The sequence below is a fragment of the Poecilia reticulata genome, chromosome 15 (assembly GCF_904066995.2).
Source record: "Poecilia reticulata chromosome 15, P_reticulata-male-v2, whole genome shotgun sequence".
NCBI classification, from domain to species: Eukaryota; Metazoa; Chordata; class Actinopteri; order Cyprinodontiformes; family Poeciliidae; genus Poecilia; species Poecilia reticulata.
The window spans coordinates 31,206,429-31,231,029 of record NC_088844.1 but is presented as its reverse complement, the minus strand read 5'-3'; the positions used below and the strand labels follow the sequence as shown (position 1 = coordinate 31,231,029).

The 24,601-nt window shown below is 49.8% G+C and overlaps 1 protein-coding gene across 5 annotated transcripts; it reads right to left on the bottom strand.

The window, feature by feature from the left end:
• Window positions 1–557: 557 nt before the first annotated feature.
• Window positions 558–22,592, bottom strand: psda (pleckstrin and Sec7 domain containing a). 5 transcript variants are annotated; one of them, XM_081616524.1, is made up of 14 exons: window positions 19,007–19,293; window positions 15,015–15,179; window positions 14,847–14,927; window positions 11,971–12,083; window positions 11,821–11,879; window positions 10,751–10,840; window positions 5,010–5,053; window positions 4,448–4,635; window positions 4,278–4,348; window positions 3,710–3,867; window positions 2,920–3,064; window positions 2,674–2,817; window positions 1,823–2,184; window positions 558–1,728 (listed from the first exon to the last, which is right to left on the bottom strand). In XM_081616524.1, the coding sequence occupies exons 1-13, from the start codon at window positions 19,081–19,083 to the stop codon at window positions 1,867–1,869; spliced, it is 1,653 nt and encodes a 550-aa protein (XP_081472650.1). In that variant the 5' UTR covers window positions 19,084–19,293; the 3' UTR covers window positions 558–1,728; window positions 1,823–1,866. The 5 variants fall into 5 exon arrangements, with proteins under 5 accessions (XP_081472650.1, XP_081472651.1, XP_081472649.1 ...); XM_081616525.1 differs by lacking the exon at window positions 19,007–19,293 and adding an exon at window positions 22,454–22,592 and having other exon boundaries at window positions 558–2,184; XM_081616523.1 differs by having other exon boundaries at window positions 558–2,184; window positions 19,007–19,292.
• Between the last annotated feature and the right edge of the window lie 2,009 nt (window positions 22,593–24,601).

Sequence of the window (24,601 nt, the reverse complement as noted above, 5' to 3'; positions counted from 1 at the left end):
GTGGGGAAGCCGAGACCTGCAGGAGGCGCTGTGGCTGGACAGGCGGGTCCAGCTGTGGAGCCATCAGAACCTCCTGTCCAGAGGACAGAAACGCTGAGCAGAGCTCCCCCTACTGGCTGTCTCATAATTACACCAACCCTTTACTACAGGACACAGCTGACCTTTGACCTCTGACGCTGTTCATGAAGAGGCGTTTGAGGTAATCTGGTCATTTTTCTGACCTGGCTGAAGTTTATTATTCCTAAACTGGAATAATAAAAACAGTGAATTGGTTTTAGACCAGCTGATAATCAGATTGCTAATCCCATTTAGCCAGCAGAGTGTGCTTCGCTGTTGAATAGAAGATCTCTGCAGGTCAACAGAGCAAAAAATCCAACATTTCTCCAAAACACGAAAAAATATCAGAACCAAAATTAGGAATTTTTAATGTTCAAATTTAATTTTTCTGAATTAAAGGAGAATCAGCATTTTCCTACTGGACCTTCCTCAGCAGGAAGTTCTGGTCGGTTTGGACCCGCCGGAACAGAATCGACTGGAATAAAAACCCGACACAGATGTTCGGTTCCGGTCCATGTTTTTATTTTGCTCTACGGATCGAGACAGGAAGTGACGTCTGTACAGGTCCGGTCCGGTCCGATCTGACCCGGTTCCAACTCAAAGCAAAGTGCGGCTGTATGGCTTCTTCCGGTTCTGAAGGTCCAACTGTATTTACAACAGAGTTCTGAGGTCCGGACGGATCCGGTCCACCTTATTTACACGGAACCAGAAGCTGAAGTGGTTCTGTTTGCTCTGGACCAACCAGAACCGGTCCAGGTCTTCATCTGCAGCCTGAGGAAGAGGACGGGTTGGTCCAACAGAACCAGAAAGTTCCAGAACCAGACCGGCTCTGGTGGTACCTCTGTGACCCGGTTCTGGACAGTTCCTGGTGTCACCAATCCTCAGGTACTGATCCAGTCGGAATCCGAACAGAACCCAGTTTGGTTCTGATGGGTCAGGGGAGAAAAGAACCCGACTCTCTAACAGTTTGGTTCTGATCCGGTTCCCTCTGCTGCCAGCTGGAGACGGATCAGAACCGGTCCGTTAACAGCAGAAAACCTTCATTCTGACGTTTTAACTTCTGGTTCTGATCGGGTTCTGAACTGGATCAGTTCAGTGAGCTTTCCTGGTTCTTCTGCCTAAAACATCGGACCCTCCTCAGCAGAGATCCAGTACCAAATGGTTCTGGTTCTGACTGTCGCCCCCCCAGTGGCAGCAACAGAGAACTACAGCCTGGTTCTGATGAACACACACACACACACACACACACACACACACACACACACACACACACAGAATCTGGTCAAATAAAAACAGGAGTGACACATCTTCCAGCACAGAGGATCTTTGGTTCCTCAGTTCCTGAATTCAGGATTCAATTTAAATTCTGTGAATGAATTTCACACCTGGATCATTTTTGCTCTGAACCGGGTCCAGAACCAGAGGTTCTGCATCAGTTTGGACTGATCTGCAGGTTACATGGGGATCAGTTTTTTGTCCCTAATGGTTCTCCGTACCTCCTGTTTGTCTCCAGCAGAACCTGAAGGAAGGAGACGTGACGGTTCTGGTCCAGCAGTTCTGGAGGTTCTGGTTGTTTCCTCTCAGATTCCATCTGAGACGATGCAACTATAATTTCCTATGATGTGTTGGTGACCCTGAACGCACCGCTCTCAGCTTGCTGCCCTGAAATGACTAACAGGAAATAAAGCTCTTATTGTGAAAGGCCGGCGGCTGGAAGTGCTTCCTGAAAGAGCGTCTGTTTTCCTGCCGACCTCGAATGTCTCACCGGGAGCAAAGTGCCTCAGCGTTTTGTCCGACTGCGCCTGAACGTTACGCCGCCTCCTCCTGCTTGCTGCTCTGCTTCTGAAGCTCCGCCCTCTGGCCGTTCTTTGGCCCCGCCCCCTCCTTGGCGCTGCTCTTCGTCACCGAAGATGAGGAGGAGGATGGCGAGGCCTTCAGGCTGCGGGACGTCTTAGCGCCGCGGCTCTTGTCCCGGGCGGCAGCGGCGTCTTGGGGCAGCGAGGGGCTGGAGTGCGCCCTCTGCAGGCCGCCGTCGCCGCACAGCCGCGCCTCGAAGGCGGCCAGGTCGGCGCTGCCATCCGCCATCTTGGCCCGCAGCAGCATGGCGTACGTCCCGTACCGCGTCTTCTGCAGGAGAGAGGAGCAGAACCGGGTCAAGAGTGGGTTCTGGTTCTGGTGAAACAGCCTGGGACTGAATACTTCAGTACTGATCCGACCGGTTCTGATCCGGTCCATCAGAACCAATCAGGTCACAGAAAGCAGAAATTTCCCAAACCGGATCCTAGAATTAAACCTCTATGGTTCTGGTTCTGATCGGACCTCTCGTCTCCTCCGTGTCCCGGCGCCGGCGGCAGCAGCTTGTTGCCATGGTAACCGGCTGCCGGTTCTGTCGGACCATCTGGCGCTCAGCAGAAGGTGTTTTTCCCTCTCTGGCCCGGTTCTGCCGACCCGTCCTGCTCCAGCATTCAGAACATTCAGGAGGTTCTGGTTGGATCCACCAGAACCATTTGGACCTGTTCAGAACCGTTCCGACCCGGTTGGACTCAGTGATTCTTCTGCTGCTGTTGGTCTCCAACCTGAGGAGTTCAGAACCAGAACCAGAACCCGACAGCTCACCTCGAACTCCAGGTACTCCCGCCGCAGCTTCTGCTCCTCCTGCTCACGACCTTTGACCCTGCGGTCGGGCGTGGCGGCGGCGAGCTCCGTCAGCTCTGAGGAAACCGCCCGGAACCGGTTCTCATGGGCCTGGAGCTGCTCGTCCTGGAGAGAGAAACACTGTGAGGACGGAACCAGAACCCGACGGGTCCCGGTCGGGTTCTGGTCCCGGTCGGGTTCTGGTCCCGGTCGGGTTCCGGTCCCTACCTGCGTCAGCTTGGTGTTGGACCCGGGCAGCAGCGGGCGGCTGAAGCGTTTCTGGGAGCCGATGGCGGCCGGGAACGGAGGAGCAGAGAACATGGCCGCCACGGCGTTGATCCTGGTGATCCAGGACTGCATCTGCTCAGCGCTCCTGGAGGACCATAGAAGAAGAAGTCAGGGAGGAGATTACTGGACAATCGGAATACAGCGGCCATTTTATGTTCGATTTTAAAAAGCTTTGCTGTTTAACACCATTAGCATTTAAGCTAGCTTTAGCTGCTGAGCTAGCTTTAGCTTCTGAGCTAGCTTTAGCTGTTAAATTGCTGTGACCGGTTAGCTCTGCAGCTCCGTTCTGAGCTCATCTCTAATTCTTTTGGGTTTTTTCACTGAACGTTTTCGTTTCCGGTTTTTCAAGCTTTTGCTGTTATTATTCTGCCACTTTGTTACATTTCTAAAAGTCTTTTGCAGTTGAAGTCAAACAATTTTCACCTAAAACATTCAAATTACAGCTTTTGTCCTCTAGCGTCCCCTAATGTCCTCTAATGTGCCCTAATGGCCTCTAGCGTCCTCTAGCGTCCCCTAGCGTCCTCTAGCGTCCTCTAGCGTCCCCTAGGGTCCCCTAGCGTCCTCTAGTGTCCCCTAGCGTCCTCTAGTGTCCCCTAGCGTCCCCTAATGGCCTCTAGATCCTCTAGTGTCCCCAAATGGCCTCTAGCGTCCTCTAGCGTCCTCTAGCGTCCTCTAGCGTCCCCGCCCATCATGTCCTCCGGACCAGCGGGGGCGCTGGCGGGTTCCTTACGGCGCTTGCAGCAGGAAGACCCTCCAGTCGGCCGTCCTCAGGTAGAAGACGTTGGGTCTCTTGCGGTAGTCGGCGGCCCTCATGGCCAGGGCGTGGTGGACGGACACGGCGTTCTTCACGTCGTCCTCCGTCGGCTCTCGCTCCGTCCGGTACTCGTCCTGTGAGGACACAAACGCACCGTGACCCGACCCGACCCGATGCAGACGGAACGCGGTCCATCAGGAGGACCGGACATGTAGAAAGACCTCTGACCCAAACCACCGTCACGGTTCTGGATAAATGTGATGTTTATCTGGATTCTCTGGACTTTCTGGTCTGAACTTCATCTCATCATCTTCACCAGAACCAGAACCAGAACCTGATCTAAATGTTGATGTGTCCTTTGTCTCCCCCTGCTGCTTGCAGTCTGCAGTCTCACCACTAGGCGGAGCTCTGCAGCAGAAGAAGCTAGAGACTCTGGTACCCTTTACCGGGTCGCAGAAGGCTCGGAACACTAACGGATCAGAACCGGATGGCAGCGGGTCTACTGCAGCAGGGGCTGATGGGAAACGCAGTCCAGGTGTTTTACCTTCTGCAGGTAGAGGACCAGACCCTTCAGCATGGCGTAGAAGGTTTTCCAGCCTCTCTTCCCCCGCGGAGCTGAAACAGAAACAACATGGAGCCAATGAGGAGGAGGAGGAGGAGGAGGAGGAGGAGAGGAGGAGGAGGAGGAGGAGGAGGATGAAGAGTAGCCCGTACTTCTCTTCCCGTCCGGGTCGGCGTGGACCTTCCTCACCAGGAAGCCGCTCTTGTAGAGTTCGCCGTCGGCCTGCTGGGCCACGCCCACCAGCGGGTTGCCACCGGCGACGCGCCGCATGGTCTGGGAGGCGGAGTCGGTGCGGGCGTCGGCCAGCTCCGACACAGACTTCCTCAGCTCCTCTTCATCACTACAAGATGAAGAGTTTGCGTCAGACGGTTCTGGTTCTGGTTAGAGACCCAGATGCTCCGCCAGATTACCCAACCGCCATCCGACCATCATCCATCCAGACCCAGTGTCTGGGTTCTGGTTGGTGGAACCAGGGGACCAATCAGGACCCGGTTCTGTTTGGGTCCTGATTGTGTTCTGGTTCTGATTGGTGCTGCAGGTGGTGATTAACCATGAGGCTGTCATTAGGAGACACACACACACACACACACGCTGCCGGGGCGTTGGGATGCCGACCTGTAATTACAGCCGGCAGAGAAGCGGGAACAGTTGCCACGGCAACAGCAGCTTGAATAAGAGAGTGAGAGCGAAACGAGGAAACATGTTTACACTCACATGGTCCACTGCAGCTTCTCGTTCCTGATGGAGCTGTACAGCGTCTGCAGAGAGAGCAGAACCGGGTCAGACAGGAACCGGGCCAGACAGGAACCGGGCCAGAAACCGGGTCAGACAGGAACCGGGCCAGACAGGAACCGGGTCAGACAGGAACCGGGCCAGACAGGAACCGGGTCAGACAGGAACCGGGCCAGACAGGAACCGGGCCAGACAGGAACCGGGTCAGACAGGAACCGGGCCAGACAGGAACCGGGCCAGACAGGAACCGGGCCAGAAACCGGGCCAGACAGGAACCGGGCCAGAAACCGGGCCAGACAGGAACCGGGCCAGACAGGAACCAGGTCAGACAGGAACCGAGCCAGGAACCGGGCCAGACAGGAACCGGGCCAGACAGGAACCAGGTCAGACAGGAACCGGGCCAGACAGGAACCGGGCCAGACAGGAACCGGGCCAGAAACCGGGCCAGACAGGAACCGGGCCAGACAGGAACCGGGCCAGACAGGAACCGGGCCAGAAACCGGGCCAGACAGGAACCGGGCCAGACAGGAACCAAGCCAGGAACCGGGCCAGACAGGAACCGGGCCAGACAGGAACCGGGCCAGACAGGATCCGGGCCAGACAGGAACCGGGCCAGAAACCGGGCCAGACAGGAACCGGGCCAGAAACCGGGTCAGACAGGAACCGGGCCAGAAACCGGGCCAGACAGGAACCGGGCCAGACAGGAACCGAGCCAGGAACCGGGCCAGACAGGAACCGGGTCAGACAGGAACCGGGTCAGACAGGAACCGGGCCAGACAGGAACCGGGCCAGACAGGAACCGGGCCAGACAGGAACCGGGCCAGACAGGAACCGGGCCAGACAGGAACCGTTATCTTAACTTGAAATGTAACCTGACGTTCTGCGCTAAAGACGGAAGGAGGGATATAGGACAATGTCTCAACCTGCCTGAGATTATTGTTGCTTAGAGAGAGCTAATGACATTTAAGCTAATTGCAATTAAGCTAGCAATATTTAAACTCACAACCTTTAAGCAAGTAATATTTTAAAAAACAACGTTGAATGACAGGTGTAATATTCGTCCAATCAGGTGTGGCCAACACCTGGGTGCTTGGAAATGCCCACTTGGCTGCAGTCACAGCACTTGATGTGAAGCGACCTGCAGAATAACGTAGTTGTGATGAAAGTTTGCACAGAAACGGAGGGGGCGTTACAAGGAAACGCAACGCCCCCTCCGACCTGCAGGTGGCAGTAGAGCTGCAGACCTCTCCTGCCACCGTAAACCAGACGTTACGTCGACGTTCACATCTGGATTTCTGAGCCAGCAGAGGCAGGAGCTGATGGGATTCACAGCCAGAAAGCCAGATTAGAATAATATGCTGATGAGATGTTAATATGCTTATTAACATCTCATCATGTTTATTAATATCTTTGATCAAATTATGGCTGAAATTTTGACTTTTTGGCCAGAATCCAAGGTTAAAGTCAGATTAATGCTCCAGCTTGTTTCCTGTCAGATCAGATCGATTCATTTCTTCTCCCATGAATTGCTGCTGGTCTGTCAGCAGCAGGGGAGTCGCTGCCCCCTGGTGGCTGCAGGGCAACATGCAGCTCTAAAACCTGAAATATTTCATAAAACCTTTACTTTTTAATTATTTTAGTTATAATTTCAACCAGAAAATTCAGCCCAGAAACGTAAATGTGTAATTTCTAACAGGACAGATTTGGAGGTTCTGTAGGTTCTGGACCTCCCGGTACCAGCTCTACCTTCTTCTTGCGGTTCTGCGGGTGCTGCTGCCGGTCCTGGCTCTTGCCCAGCAGGTCCGGGAACGCCAGCGGCTTCAAGGACCGGGACCGGGGCGCCCGCGGGTACCGGAAGTCCGACTCCCTGGAGTCCCGGCTGGCGCCGCTTCGGACCGAGCACAGCGAGCGCGAACGGTTCCGACCCGAGGAGTGAATGCTATTGACTCCGATCATGGCTGATCCAGGTCGACTCGGGTCCGGATGGAGGCGGAGCGGTTCTGATCCGAATGGTGGGGGAACACAGTCTGGAGGGGCTGTTAGAGGTTCTTCTGGTTCTGATGGATCCGGTTCCTCCAGCAGATCCGGTCAGAGTTCTGGGTCGGTCCAGAAGCGTCCAGATCAAACTTCTGGTTCCTGACCCAAACTGTTTCTATTTCTTCAACCAGAATAAAAATATTTTTCAGATTTGAGGCAGAAACGAATCAGATTCTGTTTTAGAGTCGCAGACGTTTGACTTCTGGGTCCATTTGGTGCAGAGATCGTTTCTTCTGATCGATGACGTATTTAAAGGTTTGATCAGACTTTCTGAAGGAGCCTCCTCTTCCTCCTCTTCCTCCCGTCTCGTTAATCAGACCCAGACTCTGCGCGGTCCCGGCGGTCCGGCCAGGCGGTTACCACGGCGATGCGACGCCTCGATCACCCAGACAAACGCATCCCAACTCGGAGCGGCGGCGAAGAGAATCCCTGGACTGCAAATAAACGTGTGACGAAGGAGACGCATCAGCAGCGGCCAAAACCCAGAGGACGATGAAGAGGAGGAGAGAGAGGGAGGCCGGGGCGAGCGAGCACACCCACACAGTCAGACGGAGAGAGAGTGAGGGAGAGGAAGGAGGATGAAGGTGGGGAGACAGAGGAGGAAAGTTTCTCCTGATCCGCCCTGAATCTGACACAATCCCTTCTCCTCTTCCTCAGCTGTTGATCTCCTCCTCTTCCTCCTCCTCTTCCTCCTGCAGGAGAATCCCTCGTCTTCTTCAGGTGATCTCAGTCCTCCGCCTCTTCCTCAGACTGAACTGTTAAGGACTGTTTACCTTCCTCCTCCTCCTCTTCCTCCTCTCTCTCTCTCTCTCTCTCAATGCGCATTTTCTCTGAGCTCAGCAGCCAATCAGAGGACAGAGCCAGCAGCTAAGGCCCGCCCCCGGCTGCCAGTCATGAGCTGAATGTAGATGAAGCTCAGCCATGAAGAGGAGCATTGATATCATTTCAGAACTGAAAATTAAACTATTCATTTTACTTTAATGTTTTAAAATCACATTTTTATTGCTGTCCAATTTCTTATCAGAATATAAAATCATTTTGAATGTTTTTATTTTGTATTTTCAGAATAAATATTTAAAATATTTATTTTAAATATTTTTGTGGAAATATCAACAATATTTTAACACAATTTTTTTTATAATTTGTTGTAAATTAAATTAAAATGCAATTTAAAAAAACATAAATCACTGAGCTGCAACTGAAACGTTTTAAATATTCCATGTTGAGTTATTAAAGTTAAATGTATAAATCAAGTGAATTATGTCACAAATGACTAATGTGCTGTGGCGTCGACACAGTGACGAAGACCTGCTGAAGTAAAACTTAACGGGGATTTAAGGCTCCTGGCATTTCACCTTCCTGACAAACCAACACCAACCAACACCGTGGTTAGTCAGGGAGATCTGACCCACAACTCCACAGGCTGCGCCCCACAACTCCACAGGCTCCGCCCCACAACTCCACAGGCTCCGCCCCACAACTCCACAGGCTCCGCCCCACAACTCCACAGGCTGCGCCCCACAACTCCACAGGCTGCGCCCCACAACTCCACAGGCTCCGCCCCACAACTCCACAGGCTCCGCCCCACAACTCCACAGGCTCCGCCCCACAACTCCACAGGCTGCGCCCCACAACTCCACAGGCTGCGCCCTGGATTTCATTAGGCTAATCTATAAATTTTTGCACAATCTCCCAACAATTCCTTCAGTCTGGAACTAGACCAGTGTCACATTCAGGTCACTGGTTTCCAGTCAGTTTGAGGATTCATATTATCATTTTAAGGAGTCTTCATGTACTAGAACCACAGGAGAAGTTTTAGTCTTGGACACCAAAACACTGAGATCATCAAACATATGAATGCGGCTTTATCTCCATGCTCCTGTGTTGCTCAAACAGGTTTTTAAGCGTCATTTAGATTAATTCTCTGATCAGATATTGTTCTCTCATTACACTGAATAAATAATGCTTATAAAGTAAGTCGTTTAATTGCCAAGACATTTCAGCAGAAGTTTCTTGTTTCTTCTTGCAAACACTGATGGAGGATCAGACCAGGAAGAGGAGAGCAAATTATTCCTGTTTTTCTGCCTCTCAGTCAGTCTGAGCTGCTGCCCACACACTCTCTGCTCCAGCCGTCAGCTCAGCAAACGCTCCACACACACACTGGCAACACACATGATGATGATGAGCATGATGGAGGTGAAAAGGTGACGCAAATTCATGTCGACCGCTCCGAGGCTGAGGTGGAACCGACCCACTCAGACATGAACACATACCAGACAGACAGAACTACCCACAGCAGCCATGAGAACCGGTCTGAGTGCGAACAGGGATGCTGTCGCTAAGGCAACGTGCTGCGGATGAAATGTCCATCATGTCCATCAATACATCCATGGACCCAGACCCACTTAAAGTTTGTGTCCCCAAAAAGACGAGTTTAGGTCGACGTGATGTCCAGATGAGAGAGAAAAACAGGTCTGTGTGTGTGTGTGTTTAAACCTGGGATATTTCTAGATTATCAGAACCAAAACAACCAAACACAAAACAATTCTAATTTATCAAACAAAATCACCATTATGAGGGATTCTAAAATCCTATTTATAGTTTTCTAGACACTTTTAGACCACATAAAACACGCAAAAATTGCGAAAGATTTTTTCGTACTGTTGTAACTATTAAAAAATTTCCCCTTCAATTCAACCTTATAAGTGGAGACACAATGTTGATGTTATCATTATAAAATAACTTGCAATTAAGTTTTGGCAAAGCTCAAAGTAATTTTCACAGGTGGCGGAGCGTTGCTGTTAGCAGCTGCTGAATGTAACTACAAATGTTACTTTGAATGTAACTCAGTTACTTTCCAAATCAAGTAATCAGTAATCTAAGTTACTTTTTCACAGTGACTATGCCATCACTGATTATCAGTACATTTTATCGGCTGTTTCATTATGAAAACATTTGTGACTTATTTTACCATCTTTAAATCCATTTTTCATAATCATAACATTTTAGGTTTTGTTCTAGATTGTAAAGTGTATTTAAATTCCAAGAACATTTCTAGTGTTTGGCTCAGACAACATGAATGGTGTCTTTTAGTGTCAGACATTTTAGGACAGGGACACTATTGTCCAATTTTGGACATGTATCTAAATTATGGGAAAATCCATTTATAGGGACATTTCAGCATTTTGACAGCACTTATGGAATATGAGAATAATCTGCACCAAATAATTATTTCAGAACAAGATAACTGAGATATGATTCGGTTTTTTGGTAATATATGAAAGTTTGGATAATTATGAGGGCATTTCTGGATTTTAATGAATTTCTGTTATATGACTTTAGGATTATGGTAATATTTTAGCAAAAACAACTTTTTTAAATCTGGATTTTTTTTTAGATTCTGATATTTTGTAATTATGAGTATTATTAAAACATGACGGCAATTTAGTAAAATTATGAACAATGGTGAATAATAAGTCCTATTTCACCGATATATGGTAATTTGAACATGAAAACATTTCTAGATTCTGTGAAGATTGTTGTTTTGCGACCACATGTCACCACGTGTAATCTGGGTAAATTAAGAGGCAGTGGGATTAGATCCACAGAGAGGAAGTTAAAGAGACACTTCTGCATTACGGGGACGCCTGCGGGGACGTTCAGGCGGACATGAGACGGGGACACACCTTGAGCAGGTCTTTGGGGAAGTCCTTCCCGTCGTTCAGTCCCTCCAGGTTGGAGATGAACTGGCTGCAGGACATCCTCTTCCCCACGTTCTGCACAGACAAGAGGTCAGAGGTCGCTTCGCTTGCTAGTCGCCTCGGCTCGGTTACAGCAGAAACCCTCAGACCCGCTGCTGTCTGTGGTCGTTGCCACGGCAACAAGACTCACTTCCTTAAACAGAGTAAAGGTCTGGAGCGGCAAACTTACAGACAGCATCTGATTCATATATAAACATTATTATAAATAAATCAACATCAGAAGAATCTGTTTCAATTTAAAGGTGATAAGTGGAATATGTGACGGGCGGCAATAGAACCAGGACTGGGAGGCATTTTGTTGTTTTCAGTTTGTATTTTATTTTGACCTGAACAGCAGTAATACTACTACTGCTAATACTACTACTGCTACTGCTGCTACTACTGCTAATACTACTACTGCTACTGCTGCTACTACTGCTACTACTACTGCTACTGCTAATACTACTACTGCTGCTACTGCTGCTACTACTGCTACTGCTAATACTACTACTGCTACTGCTACTACTACTGCTAATACTACTACTGCTGCTACTGCTACTGCTACTACTACTGCTAATACTACTACTGCTACTGCTACTGCTGCTACTGCTGCTACTACTGCTACTACTACTGCTACTGCTAATACTACTACTGCTACTGCTGCTACTACTACTGCTACTGCTAATACTACTACTGCTACTGCTACTACTACTGCTAATACTACTACTGCTACTGCTGCTACTGCTGCTACTACTGCTACTACTACTGCTACTGCTACTACTACTGCTACTGCTAATACTGCTACTGCTGCTACTGCTACTGCTAATACTACTACTACTGCTACAGTAGTAGTATGACTGCTGCTGTCATACTTGTTCAAGCTGTTTGTCTGAACTGCTAAAATTCCAATAAAGATATTTTGGGGAAAAAAATATTAAAAAATGGAATTCCTGTTGGGAAGCCAGTCATGTGACCACATCAGTAAACCCGATGAGGAAGACGAAGGAGACACTCACGTTTCCATGGAGATCCGTGTTCAACAGCATGACGGCGCAGGTCAGGGTGTGGATGCTGCCTGAGAGAGAGGAGAGAGAGAGAGACAGAGCGAGAGTGAGAGTGTGAGAGAGAGAGCGAGAGTGGGAGACAGGCAGGTGTGTTTCAGGTACCTTCAGTGGACATCGTCTCAGGGTTACACTGCCTGTATCTCCTGGAGAAGTGAGCGAGGACTCTCTCTCTCTCCTGGGTTTCTCCCATCAGAGCAAATCGGGTCAGAAACGTCCTGAACCAGAACCAGAAGTCAGAGAGACACTGGATCAGAAATAAGGCTGAAACGATTCCTTGAGTGATTCGAGTTCCTCGATTATTAAAGTTCCTCGAACAACATTTACCTGCCTGGAAGCCTCGTTAAATAATGTTTCATCATTTAGCCGCCGTGTTCCGGCCGGGTCGTTATTTGCGTTGAGCGGAGCTCCGACTTCCGCCTGAGTTGTTGACGGAAGCTACGTGTTGGCGGCATAACGTCCAGTTTTCCAGTTCGGCCCGTGGGCGGCTGCGCATTAGATTTTTAACGCAAGTGTAGCTTTACAGACGAACCGGAACATTTATTTCACATCACTCCGCAGAGCGCACCGTGGCGGCACGTAGCTGGTGGATGTTTCTGTGCGACGAACGAAGACGTCAAATCCCGTCGCTAACATGAACACAAAGCTATAAATGTCTGGGCCAGGTTCATCCATAAAGCCAGTGGTTCCCAAACTTTTTCTGGCCCCCTAGAAATGTCTGTCTGGTTGAACGACGCGTGGGGGAGGGGTGGGGTTTGGGGGGGATCGACTTTTTGGGGGGCAAAATGAATGTACGTAGCTTAGCATAGAGAAAAAACATCGGTGGCCAACAGGCTACTTGTTAAGCTAAAGGTGCTGTATTGATATTAGCTAGTCATCCTTTAGCTAACATTAGCTAGCCATCCTTTAGCTAACATTAGCTAGCCATCCTTTAGCTAACATTAGCTAGCCATCTTTTAGCTAACATTAGCTAGCCATCTTTTAGCTAACATTAGCTAGCCATCTTTTAGCTAACATTAGCTAGCCATCCTTTAGCTAACATTAGCTAGTCATCTTTTAGCTAACATTAGCTAGCCATCCTTTAGCTAACATTAGCTAGTCATCTTTTAGCTAACATTAGCTAGCCATCTTTTAGCTAACATTAGCTAGCCATCTTTTAGCTAACATTAGCTAGCCATCTTTTAGCTAACATTAGCTAGCCATCCTTTAGCTAACATTAGCTAGTCATCCTTTAGCTAACATTAGCTAGCCATCCTTTAGCTAACTTTACCTCCATCCAGCAGCTTCACTCAACAGTCGGTCAGTTTGGGGGAAAAACTGTGAAAAGTTCTTTGCGTTTTGCTGCCATGATTCTAACACCTGCAGCAGGTCTCCTTCTCCTTACAGGTGGAAACCCAGCGCGAGCGTCGTAGCGCTCATGTTGCGTTTAAAGACGGCTCGGAAAAACAGGTTACAACATGTTAACAACGGATTAAACAGTTTTAACTGCTGATAAAAGTGGCAGAGGACACAGATATGGGAAGTGTGGAAGCCCTACTGTATCAATCTGACAGAGGAATCACAGAGTTGGCCATTCTAAGGTAAAAACCCGGCGCATACAGCGTTCAGGGTTTGTTTATTCATCCAGACGGCTTCCCGCGACCCCCCTGCAATGGCACGGCGCCCCCCCTAGGGGGCGCGCCCCACAGTTTGGGAACCTCTGTATTAAGCTCACTGAAGATGAAAAACTAAAAGCTGGATCACAGACATTTTTATAAGCGTATCTGTGAGCCTGCCTCTTTATTATTAAATAGAAAAGAATTTCAGATTGTATGATTTTTCTCCAGGTCAACTTGGAAAGTGGTTGTGTTTATTATTACAGTTTATTATTACAGTTTATTATTAGAGGTTATTATTAGTTTATTATTACAGTTTATTATTAGAGGTTATTATTAGTTTATTATTACAGGTTATTATTACAGTTTATTAGTTTATTATTACAGTTTATTATTAGTTTATTATTACAGTTTATTATTAGAGGTTATTATTAGTTTATTATTACAGTTTATTATTAATTTATTATTACAGGTTATTATTACAGTTTAATATTAATTTATTATTACAGGTTATTATTACAGTTTATTATTAATTTATTATTACAGTTTATTATTAGTTTATTATTACAGTTTATTAGTTTATTATTACAGTTTATTATTAGAGGTTATTATTAGTTTATAATTACAGGTTATTATTACAGTTTAATATTAATTTATTATTACAGGTTATTATTACAGTTTATTATTAATTTATTATTACAGTTTATTATTAGTTTATTATGACAGTTTATTATTAGTTTATTATTACAGTTTATTATTAGAGGTTATTATTAGTTTATTATTACAGGTTATTATTAGAGGTTATTATTAGTTTATTATTACAGGTTATTATTACAGTTTATTATTAATTTATTATTAGTTTATTATTACAGGTTATTATTACAGTTTATTATTAGTTTATTATTACAGTTTATTATTAGTTTATTATTAGTTTATTATTACAGTTTATTATTAGTTTATTATTAGTTTATTATTAGTTTATTATTACAGTTTATTATTAGTTTATTATTAGTTTATTATTAATTTATTATTACAGTTTATTATTAGTTTATTATTACAGTTTATTATTACAGTTTATTATTACAGGTTATTATTAGTTTATTACAGTTTATTAGTTTATTATTACAGGTTATTATTACAGGTTCTGAACTGCAGAAAAGCAACTATTAGCTCCAATGTGAAAAACGGGACGGATGTTAATAACTCTGCTGTTATGTTAGATTTTTTTCTAACATAACAGATTTTAATAACGTTTTACTTTTTTTATCCGATTACTAAAATATTTGTTTACAGCAGCCCTAATCAGAACCAGAACCTTTCACTCTGAGAGCAAACTGATTCATTAACCGGGCCAGAACCGGGCCTGGTACCGGACCCAGCACTGACCTGAGCGCCTGGTCGATGTTCATGCCGCTGAAGTTGAAGTGCTCCAGGTACTCCTGCGCCACCATCTGGCTGAAGTCGTTACTGCAGGATAAGAACAGGAAGCTCGGTCATTCCAGAACCTCCAACTCAAACGCTCCGGTTCCGGACCGGGTTTGGACCCAGACTGACTTCTTGCTGAGGTGTGGCGCTACGTCGGACTTGCGGAACCCGTCCAGAGCGTAGAGCCGCTTGGCGAGGCGCCGGGCCGCCTGCAGGTCCGGTTTCAGGCCGTTGGTCAGAACCTCCAGAACCTCCGGGCCGGGCTGGTCCGGGGGACGGTCCGCTGGACGCTCCCTGGAGACACGAGGACACACCGTCACTCAGCAGAACCAACAGAACCGCAGGCCGGGTCTGACCCGTCGCCATGGCAACACAGCAAACAAACAGCTGCTGGATTGGTCTGGACCATTGGTACCGACCCAAACAGAACTTGCTTCTGTTCTAGAACCGGGCCAGAGGTTGGTCCATTTAGCACACATCCTGTGGTTCTGACCCAGAACCGGTTCAGACAGGTCGGGCCTCCAGAACTGGGCTCAGGAGATCCAAATCTGGACCTAGCAGAACCAGAACTGGTTCTGGTTCTGCTAGGTCTCCACAAACAATAAGTTGATGCTTTTATTCTGAAAAGCCATGGTTCTGGTTCTGGTCAGACATTTATCCAAGTATGTTTGAAGTTTTCCAACATGTTCAGAATCAAACATCACAACGCTTTACTCAGAACCCTCCAGAACCTCCCAGAACCAACAGAACAGAACTTCTGAGTCTGAAAGGTTCTGAATCCTTGGAAACCCAAAACTGGCCCAAAGTTCTGATGAACATCTGAAGAACCAAACAACTGGGTCCAGAGAGAACCTGCCAACACTCACCAAGCATCCAGCCAGAACCAGAACCTGGACCAGAACCAGAACCCTAACCTGGACCCACCGCTCAGCTGCAGGGCTGCCCCGGTCCTCCATGGTGCTGCTCCGGTCCGGCCCGGCTGCCTGTCGGACCTCTTGGTACCGTGGCAGGAAGTGAAGTCAGAAAGGGGGAAGTGGGTCAGCCGCAGCGTGGACCCGACCCGCTTCCTGTAACCGGGCCCAGCTTCCCTCCCACTGTCGCTATGGCAACCACACCACCAAACATCCCATGATGTCTGAGCTGCAGAGCTTGAATAATGCTGCTCACTGAACCGGCTAACCAGAACCATCCGTAGAACCTCCAGAACCTCAGCCCGGTTCTAGTTTGCAGCGTTTCCCTCCCAGAGGACAGGAAGTTTCCTGGAGGAATCCGGATGTTTCCGTCTGCAGCTCCTTCCTGCTGGAGAGAAACATCCAGAGCAGGAAGCTCCTCGCTAACGTCAACATTCAGTCCTCCACCCTCTGAACCCGAACCCGGACCCAAACCCGAACCAGGACCCAAACCCGAACCTGAACCGCCACCTGAATCTGAACTGCCAAATCACAAAGCCATTAATACTCATTATTACTAGATTGGACATCACCTATTAGCCGCTACAGCTAGCCTATTAGCCGCTACAGCTAGCCTATTAGCCGCTACAGTTAGCCTATTAGCCGCTACAGCTTGCGATGCGCTCCTTTGGGTGTCAGTAAACCCGAACTGTTCCAATGCGGGATGAGCTGGAATCCATCTTTACTATGGTCCAATCGCTCTCTTGTCTTGCCTGAATTCTGTTAATTAAAGCTGAGAAAATAGTTGAAGCTTTGATATGTAAAACACATTTTCTCGATGGAAGTGAATCTATAAATGGTTTCTGTCAGTTCTGTCAAAATGGAGGAGAGGGCTGAGCAAATTTCTCCTTTATATTGGTCAATCATTTAATTGTACATGATACCTGCTGTTAATTACTTTGTTAAAATTTAGCAAAGTATTTTTGATGATTGATGATTTACATTCTACAGTTTTAAGTTACCGAGGCTGCAGTGCGCCAACAGAGGGAAAGTAATGCTGATAAACAGGCGTAAAACAACGTTAAACCGCTTTTATTCTGCTTTTTCTCGCTCTCCGTGTCGCTTTACGTTACATGCAGACCTGTTGCCATGGCGACCAACAGACGGCAGCTCCGCTAGCCCACCGAGTGGCGGTTAGCGTCAGTGCATCAGGAGAAATCGAAACAAACACATTTCTCAAACAGAACCTTCAGTCTGTTACAGCTTCATGCTGTTTGAATTTTCAGACTCGATATTTTTTTTACAGTCATTATAAGCAGAAAATGGCGGTTAATTTAAACAGCTGCTGTACTGATGACCTGTCAGAGTGTAGGTGTCAGAGTGTGTCGACTTATTTTAGTGCCAACTGAACCGAAAAACGGCAAACTGCAGCACAGGTATGCTAGCTTTCTAAAGTCAAGCTAGCATACCTGACTCCCATTTTCTCAATCTTTATTTTAAATCAAAACCTTTGTGAAACGTGACACTCTTGGACTTCTATAGTTGTTGTAGTGTTGACAATCAATAAAGTATTGACTTATTTTTCATATTTATTTGCCTGATTGTCATTTTCCCAACCACAGATATTCCCGACTAATACATAGTAGCGGCGCCGCATCACGAATAGATGTCAATACAAGACGCACCATCATGGCGGCTGCAGTGCATTATGGGTATATTCGCATGTCCCTGTGAGACTGATCTGAGCATTTTTATCTCTGTGAATGCTGAATATTTACATCTCACTCAGATCGAGTTCTGGCAGCGATTAGATCTGTCTGCACCACTAGCCAATCACAAGCAGGTCTGTTTCAGCCAATCAGAGTGGGCCTCACACATCCTGCATTCAATTGGATAAAATAACAACCAATCACATCCCGGGAATCAAAACGTGACTAAAATAAACACATGAAAGCTTCATACTAGAAAAAATGGAGTTTAAATATTTAATAAGCAAATATTTTCTCATTAATTTCCAGTTTTCCACCAGCTGATTATTGATTTAGGATTTAACTGAACCGCAAAACATTGAAATTTGATTGATATGTTTTTTCTTTTTTTAACACATTTTTATCCAAGCGTATTTTCAGGTTTGATGTCAACTTGTAACATTTTGTAACATAAAAACCAAATGGACCGCTAACAGGCCAAGCTAGCTAGCACGCTACCGCCAGGCTAAACTAGTTTTCTGGGAGAAACTGCATCAGATTCTTGGACCGGTTCTATTCAGATCTCTGTTGGATCTGAACCATCAGAACCGTCCCGACCAATAAACCCACAGCTCCAATCCTAATGCTAGAACCAGAACCATTCCGACTCCACAACTGCAGAGCATTTAAAGGGTTAAAGCAGCTAAACATTTAGAAACATTTCCTCCAATCTGAAGAGTTCTTATAAAGACGATCGCCATGACGATAAGACAGTCTGAACGAGTGGTACCGACCCAAACCACCTCCGGTTCTGCTCAGTTCAGTTTCAGGTTATGTTTAATTAGAGGCAAATATAAGCAGAGTGAGACATCTGTCGTGTTGAACTGCTTTGGTTTCTAAACCAACAAACCAAACCAGAGCAGAGTTCTGCCATCTGGACCAGAACCGAACCAGAACCTGATCAGAACCCGATCGGGACAGATAGCTGGGACCAAACAGAACCAAACCCAGACAGAGAGGAGTCAGAGCTACGGTTCTACCATCTGAATCAGAACCCGACCAGAACCAAACCCAGACAGACAGAGAGGAGTCAGAGCTACGGTTCTACCATCTGAATCAGAACCCGACCAGAACCAAACCCAGACAGACAGAGAGGAGTCAGAGCTGCAGTTCTGCCCAGGGTGTGTCAGTCCAACTGAAACCACAACAGAACCGCTGACAGAACCAGAATCAGCTGTGACAGACGGACTCTCTGTTGAACCTGGCCGACTTGGTTCTGATCCGGCTGGAATCCTCAGAACCTCCGAGGATCCAGTTTGTATCCGAGCCATAAAAAACTAACCAGATCCGATCCGGTTTCAGCTCGCCGTACCTAATAAAGTGGCCGGTGAACAGACATCTCAGAATGGGTCAGAACCAGCCCAAACCTGGTTCTGACCCATCTCAGGAGTTCTGGGTCCACACCGGGCTGACCTGCAGATCCTGAGCTTCCTGATCCCATCAGAACCGGTCCAGAACCATCAGAACCGGTCCAGAGGCTCACCTGTACACGGCCGGGTAAGGCAGCAGGTACCGGTCCTCCAGAGCCCCGCCCCCCCAGCACAGCAGGTAGGTCGCCATGACGACCAGGCCCCGCCCACAGTCCCAGCTCAGCAGCCAATCAGACGGCCTCGGCGCCTCTGAGGCATGATGACATCATCCTGGTACGACATCATCTTTTTCTTCTTCTGCGGCTCATAAAGCCGCGGCGTTCCCTCGGCTTCCCAGTGTTCCCAGTCCGATCCTCCTGGTTTCCCTCGGAGGTATGAGCTTCCTCCCGGGCCGACCCGAGCGCTCCTCCTCCTCCTGCTCCTCCCTGCTCCTCCTCCTCCTCCTCCTCCTCCTCCTCCTCCTCCTCTTCCTCTCTTTGTCTCCTCTTCCCTTCCTGGAAGTTTCTGTCTGCGACTCGCTGAACTTCTGCTTCAGAACAAATCCTGGACAGAACTGGGCCCTGAGCCCAGCAGAACCTGACCCAGGTGGAGACATCAATGAGAGGTCAGAGGTCACAGATGCTAGAGATCAACATGAATGGCAGGGTGGAGGAGGAGAAGGAAGAGGAAGGTTTCTGTTTTCTGACAGGAGTGGGAGGTCTTTCTCTCCGTCCCGTCTCTGAGATTCAGTCTGGATGAACTCATGAGGAATTTCCCTCCAAACCCGGAAAAATGGAAAAGAACGAGTGTGTGTGTGTGTGTGTGTGTGTGTGTGTGTGTGTGTGCGCACCAGGTTTTCCTATCCTTATGGGAACCTACTGTCTACAATGTGGGGTTATGGGGACCATTGCTCCTTGTGGGGACGTTTTCTTGGTCCCCATGAGGGAAGTTGTCCTTACGGGTTAGGCTGTAGAAATTAATGGAAGTCAATGTGAAGTCCCCACAAGTGATGAAAGCACGACTGTGTGTGTGAGTGTCAGCTTGCAGTCTAAAAAGTTCTGAGCTTCAAAGAACCGATCTGGATCCAATTCATCCCACATTCCCAGGAAACCAGAGCTGGGAGTTTCCACTGTGTGTGTGTGTGTGTCCACTGTGTGTGTGTGTGTGCGTGTGTGTGTGTCCACTGTGTGTGTGTGTGTGTGTCCACTGTGTGTGTGTGTGTGTGTGTCCACTGTGTGTGTGTGTGTGTGTCCACTGTGTGTGTGTGTGTGTCCACTGTGTGGTGTGTGTGTGTGTGTGTGTGTGTCCACTGTGTGTGTGTGTGTGTGTGTCCACTGTGTGTGTGTGTGTGTGTGTGTGTGTGTGTCCACTGTGTGTGTGTGTGTGTGTCTGTGTGTGTGTGTGTGTCCACTGTGTGTGTGTGTGTGTGTGTGTCCACTGTGTGTGTGTGTGTGTGCGTGTGTGTCCACTGTGTGTGTGTGTGTCCACTGTGTGTGTGTGTGTCCACTGTGTGTGTGTGTGTCCACTGTGTGTGTGTGTGTGTGCACTGTGTGTGTGTGTGTCCACTGTGTGTGTGTGTGTCCACTGTGTGTGTGTGTGTCCCTGTGTGTGTGTGTGTGTGTGTGTGTGTGTGTGGTGTGTGTGTGTGTGTGTGTGTCCACTGTGTGTGTGTGTGTGTCCACTGTGTGTGTGTGTCCACTGTGTGTGTGTGTGTGTGTGTGTGTGTGTCCACTGTGTGTGTGTGTGTGTGTGTGTGTGTGTGTGTGTGTCCACTGTGTGTGTGTGTGTCCACTGTGTGTGTGTGTGTGTGTGAGCAGCAGCTGCTGTTGCTGTTTGGCTGCTCTCCTTGGTTTGCATTCCAAGGAGCACTCTGTGGTTCTGACCCATTTCCTGGGGCAGACAGTAAAGCCCAGCTCTGTTTGGGTCGGTTCTGTGAAGCCCGGTTCTGTTCGGGTCGGTTCTGTGAAGCCCGGCTCTGTTCGTGAAGCCTGGCTCTGTTCGGGTCGGCTCTGTTCGGGTCGGTTCGGTGAAGCCTGGTTCTGTTCGGGTCGGTTCAGTAAAGCCCGGCTCTGTTTGGGTCGTTTCTGTGAAGCCCGGCTCTGTTCGGGTCGGCTCTGTTCGGGTCGGTTCTGTGAAGCCCGGCTCTGTTCGGGTCGGTTCTGTTCGGGTCGGTTCTGTTTGGGTCGGTTCAGTAAAGCCCGGCTCTGTTCGGGTCGGTTCTGATTGGGTCGGTTCAGAAGGAAGGCCGATCCTCCCCTCCAATGAGACTCAGGAAGTAAACGCTCAGAACAGGAAACAGGAAGTTGGAAGATATTTTCGGCCCAAGAAGAAGAAACCTTCACAGAAAACCTGAGCAGGGAAAGGTCAAGAGGTCAGCTGAGACCAAAGCTGCTGGCCTGAAGGATCGGTTCTGGAGGGAAACCAAGGAGTGGACCCGACCCAGATGTCCTGGGTGTTAGAGGCTGGAAGCTTCCTTTTGGTTCTGATGGATGGACCAAACTGATGGGGCCCATCGGATGGTTCTGTTGGTCATGTGACCCTGCAGGTGTCAGAACCAGCCGCTGAGTCGTGACAGATCTTTCCCATCTGCGGTGACTCAGCGTTGCCATGGCGACGGGCTGAAACGGGCCTCCAGGTGCGGCTGACAGCAGGACGGCGGGAACGGGTCGGCTCAGAACCGCGGGTCGGACCGGCGCCGAGTCTGCTGCAGATACTCCAGCTGGTGATGATTCAGGAGGCGAACCGAGATCCACAGAGATTCATGAAGACCATAGAACCGGGCCGGGGTCCGGCTGGCCCAACCGGGCCGAGGTCCGGCTGGTCCAACCGGGCCGAGGTCCGGCTTGCCCAACCGGGCCGAGGTCCAGCTGGTCCAACCGGGCCGAGGTCCGGCTTGCCCAACCGGGCCGAGGTCCGGCTTGCCCAACCGGGCCGAGGTCCAAGCGGGCCGAGGTCCAACCGGGCCGAGGTCCGGCTGGTCCAAGCGGGCCGAGGTCCAACTGGGCCGAGGTCCAACCGGGCCGAGGTCCAACCGGGCCGAGTCCGGCTGGCCACGATGTGCGTCAGATTTTTAATTTTGTTTTCCTCTTCGGTTTTAGTTTCCATCTCTGAACAGTAAAATCCCGGCGGTCGGGAATCGGAACCGGTCCGGTCCGTTTGGACGGGTCGCTCCCCGCATCTTGGTTCTGTCTGTACCTATAATCGGGCCGATGCAGTGAAGCGGTCGGTGATGGACCCAAACGGTTCTGCAGGGTTCTGATCGGATCCGTTCTGGTTTCCGGGTTTGTTCTGATCTTAAGAGACTGATCGGGTTTTCCGCAGCGGCTGGTTCTGTTAACTATGGTCTAATCTGAATGGGTTCTGATGGTTCTGCTGCTGATCAGAACCAGTCAACACGACCAGAACCGCGTGGAGGTGCTACCCCCATGTGGCCACTCGGTGGTACTGCAGCAGGCCCTACAGTCAGAAGGTCCAGAAACAGAATCTCTGCTAAAACCCGACCTGCAGAACTCAGAACAGAACCAGCCAGCAGAACCCGTCACAAGCAGCCGTCTGGATCAGAACCTTTGGGTCGGACTCACCTGCTGTGCAGCGCTGGCACCGATGTCGCCTTCCTGAAGCTGTCTCTGACGATGGAGCGGCGCCACGTGCCTTCTCAGACCGGGACCGGACCGGGGGCCCGGCCCGGCGCCGAGGGCCGTGTCGGAGGACGACTCGGCCGGGTCAGCGGAGCGAAGCTCAGCTCCAGGATCTGCTTGGCGCTCTCGCAGATCTGGCTCTGGACAGAGAAACGGGTCAGCGGCCGGCGGCCCGGTGCCACGCGGCGGCCCTCCAGAACCGGCCTACCTGTATCTCGGGGGTGAGCGTGGGCAGGTCGAAGGTGAAGACGGAGGTGGACCCGGAGTGAGCAGGTCCACGCTGTCCAGGCTGCTGTAGGACGTCCCCTTGGCGCGGTGCGACTCCATGATGCTCTCGAAGTGGCGGCTGAACGAATCCAGCTGGCTCTCCGACGGTCGCCGGGCGACGCCCGCCGCCACCGGCGACTTCAGGCCGCCGTGGGCCTCGGACGGCGGCGCCGTGGTTCTGGAGGAGGAGACGGGTCAGACCTGAGTGGTGGTTACCGTGGAAACCAGAGGCGGCCGCCCTCACCCCTTCAGCAGCAGACTGAGGACCTCGTCTTCCTCTCTGGCGGCGCGCTGCCGCTGGCGGTCGCCCTGCATGCGGACGCTGGCCCAGCTGGCCACGCCCTCCTCCTCCTCCTCATCTTCCTCGTCCACCTGGCCGTTCTGCTCCCTGGACGACCCGTCCTCCGGGCTGAAGCAGGACTTTCCCAGAACGCTGCGGCTGAAACCCAGATCGGCCTCTTCGGCGGCCTCGGCCTCCGCTCGCATCACCTGCAGGGGCGGGGCGATTATCGCATCGATGAATTCTGATCAATACATCACAACCTGCAGGCCCTCAGAAACCAGAACCAGAACCAGTTCACCTCGTCCAGGTCCGTCTCCCGGTAGCAGCGCAGCGGCACGGCGTCCAGGTCCGTCTCAGAGTACTTAATGGACCGCCGGATGATGCCGGTCTTTGGGGCGGGGCCTCGGGGGTCAGGGGTCACCAGCTCCACCTCGACCTGCTGGACCTCGTGATGAGAGAGCTTCTGGTTCTGCTGGTCCCGCCCCCTCCTCTGATTGGTCGGCTGCAGGTGGAGGGAGGAGGGCGGGGTGGGGCTGGACGAGCCGCTGGTCGGTTGCGTGACGGACGAAACGTCTGCAAGAAGAGAAACTTTATTAATCCCCAGGAGGAAACGACGATTCAGGCCAAAGAACAAAACAACAATTCATCCCTCACACACCGAGTCCATCGAGTCTCCAGCTGCATGGGCCCCATCGGTGACAGAATGGGTCCCAACGGGGACAGAATGGGTCCCATCTTTGCCCGGATGGGCCCCATTGGGGATGGAATGGGTCCCATCTTGGACATAATGGGTCTCACCAGGGACATAATGGGTCCAATCAGGGCCAGAATGGTCCCATCTTGGCCAGAATGGGTCCCAAGATGGACAGAATTGGTCCCATCAGGAACAGAATGGGTCCCATCAGGAACAGAATGGTCCAATGGGGACATAATGGGTCCCTACGGGGATAGAATGGGTCCCAATGGGGACAGAATGGGTCCCTACGGGGACAGAATGGGTCCCAATGGGCAGAATGGGTCCAATGGGGACAGAATGGTCCCTACGGGGATAGAATGGGTCCCATCGGGACAGAATGGGTCCCATCAGGGACAGAATGGGTCCCATCGGGGCCCGAGGGCTCTGCTTTGACCAGCCTGCTCATCCAGACGGAGACCATCAGGTCCACAGTTCAGTCACTGAACTGATTCACTGATCTGAACAGATCCTCTGTTCAGAATCAATTCTTGAACAGACTTCTGGTTCCATTTTTCTCACAGATGTTCTGTGGTCCATTGCAACCCGACCCAGACCAAACCAGGCAGCTGTTCTGAAGAACCAATGATCAGCGGGTAAAAGGTCAAATGTGGCTGGTTCCGTGGGTCCAGCTGGTCAGAACCGTTGAGGCCGACCTGAGTCGCCTGATGGAGGCAGACGCCTAAATAAAGGCCAGGAAGTGAGCTGGAGCTGGAAGGCTAAGCGGCTAATTGGCTTACTGGAAGCTGCTTGTTTACTCCTGCCGGTTCCCAGCTCCTCACTCGGACCGTTACCGGGTTCTGAAGGT

What these genes read in the sequence shown, in the direction of transcription:
- psda (XM_081616524.1), bottom strand. Translation starts at nt 19,083, where the DNA reads ATGGCGACCTACCTGCTGTGCTGGGGGGGCGGGGCTCTGGAGGACCGG. An exon ending in CCTTACCCGGCCGTGTACAG is followed by an intron (nt 15,180 to 19,006) that starts GTGAGCCTCTGG and finishes TCGTGTCTCCAG; the next exon opens with GGAGCGTCCAGCGGACCGTC. An exon ending in CCAACACCAAGCTGACGCAG is followed by an intron (nt 2,818 to 2,919) that starts GTAGGGACCGGA and finishes TTCTCTCTCCAG; the next exon opens with GACGAGCAGCTCCAGGCCCA.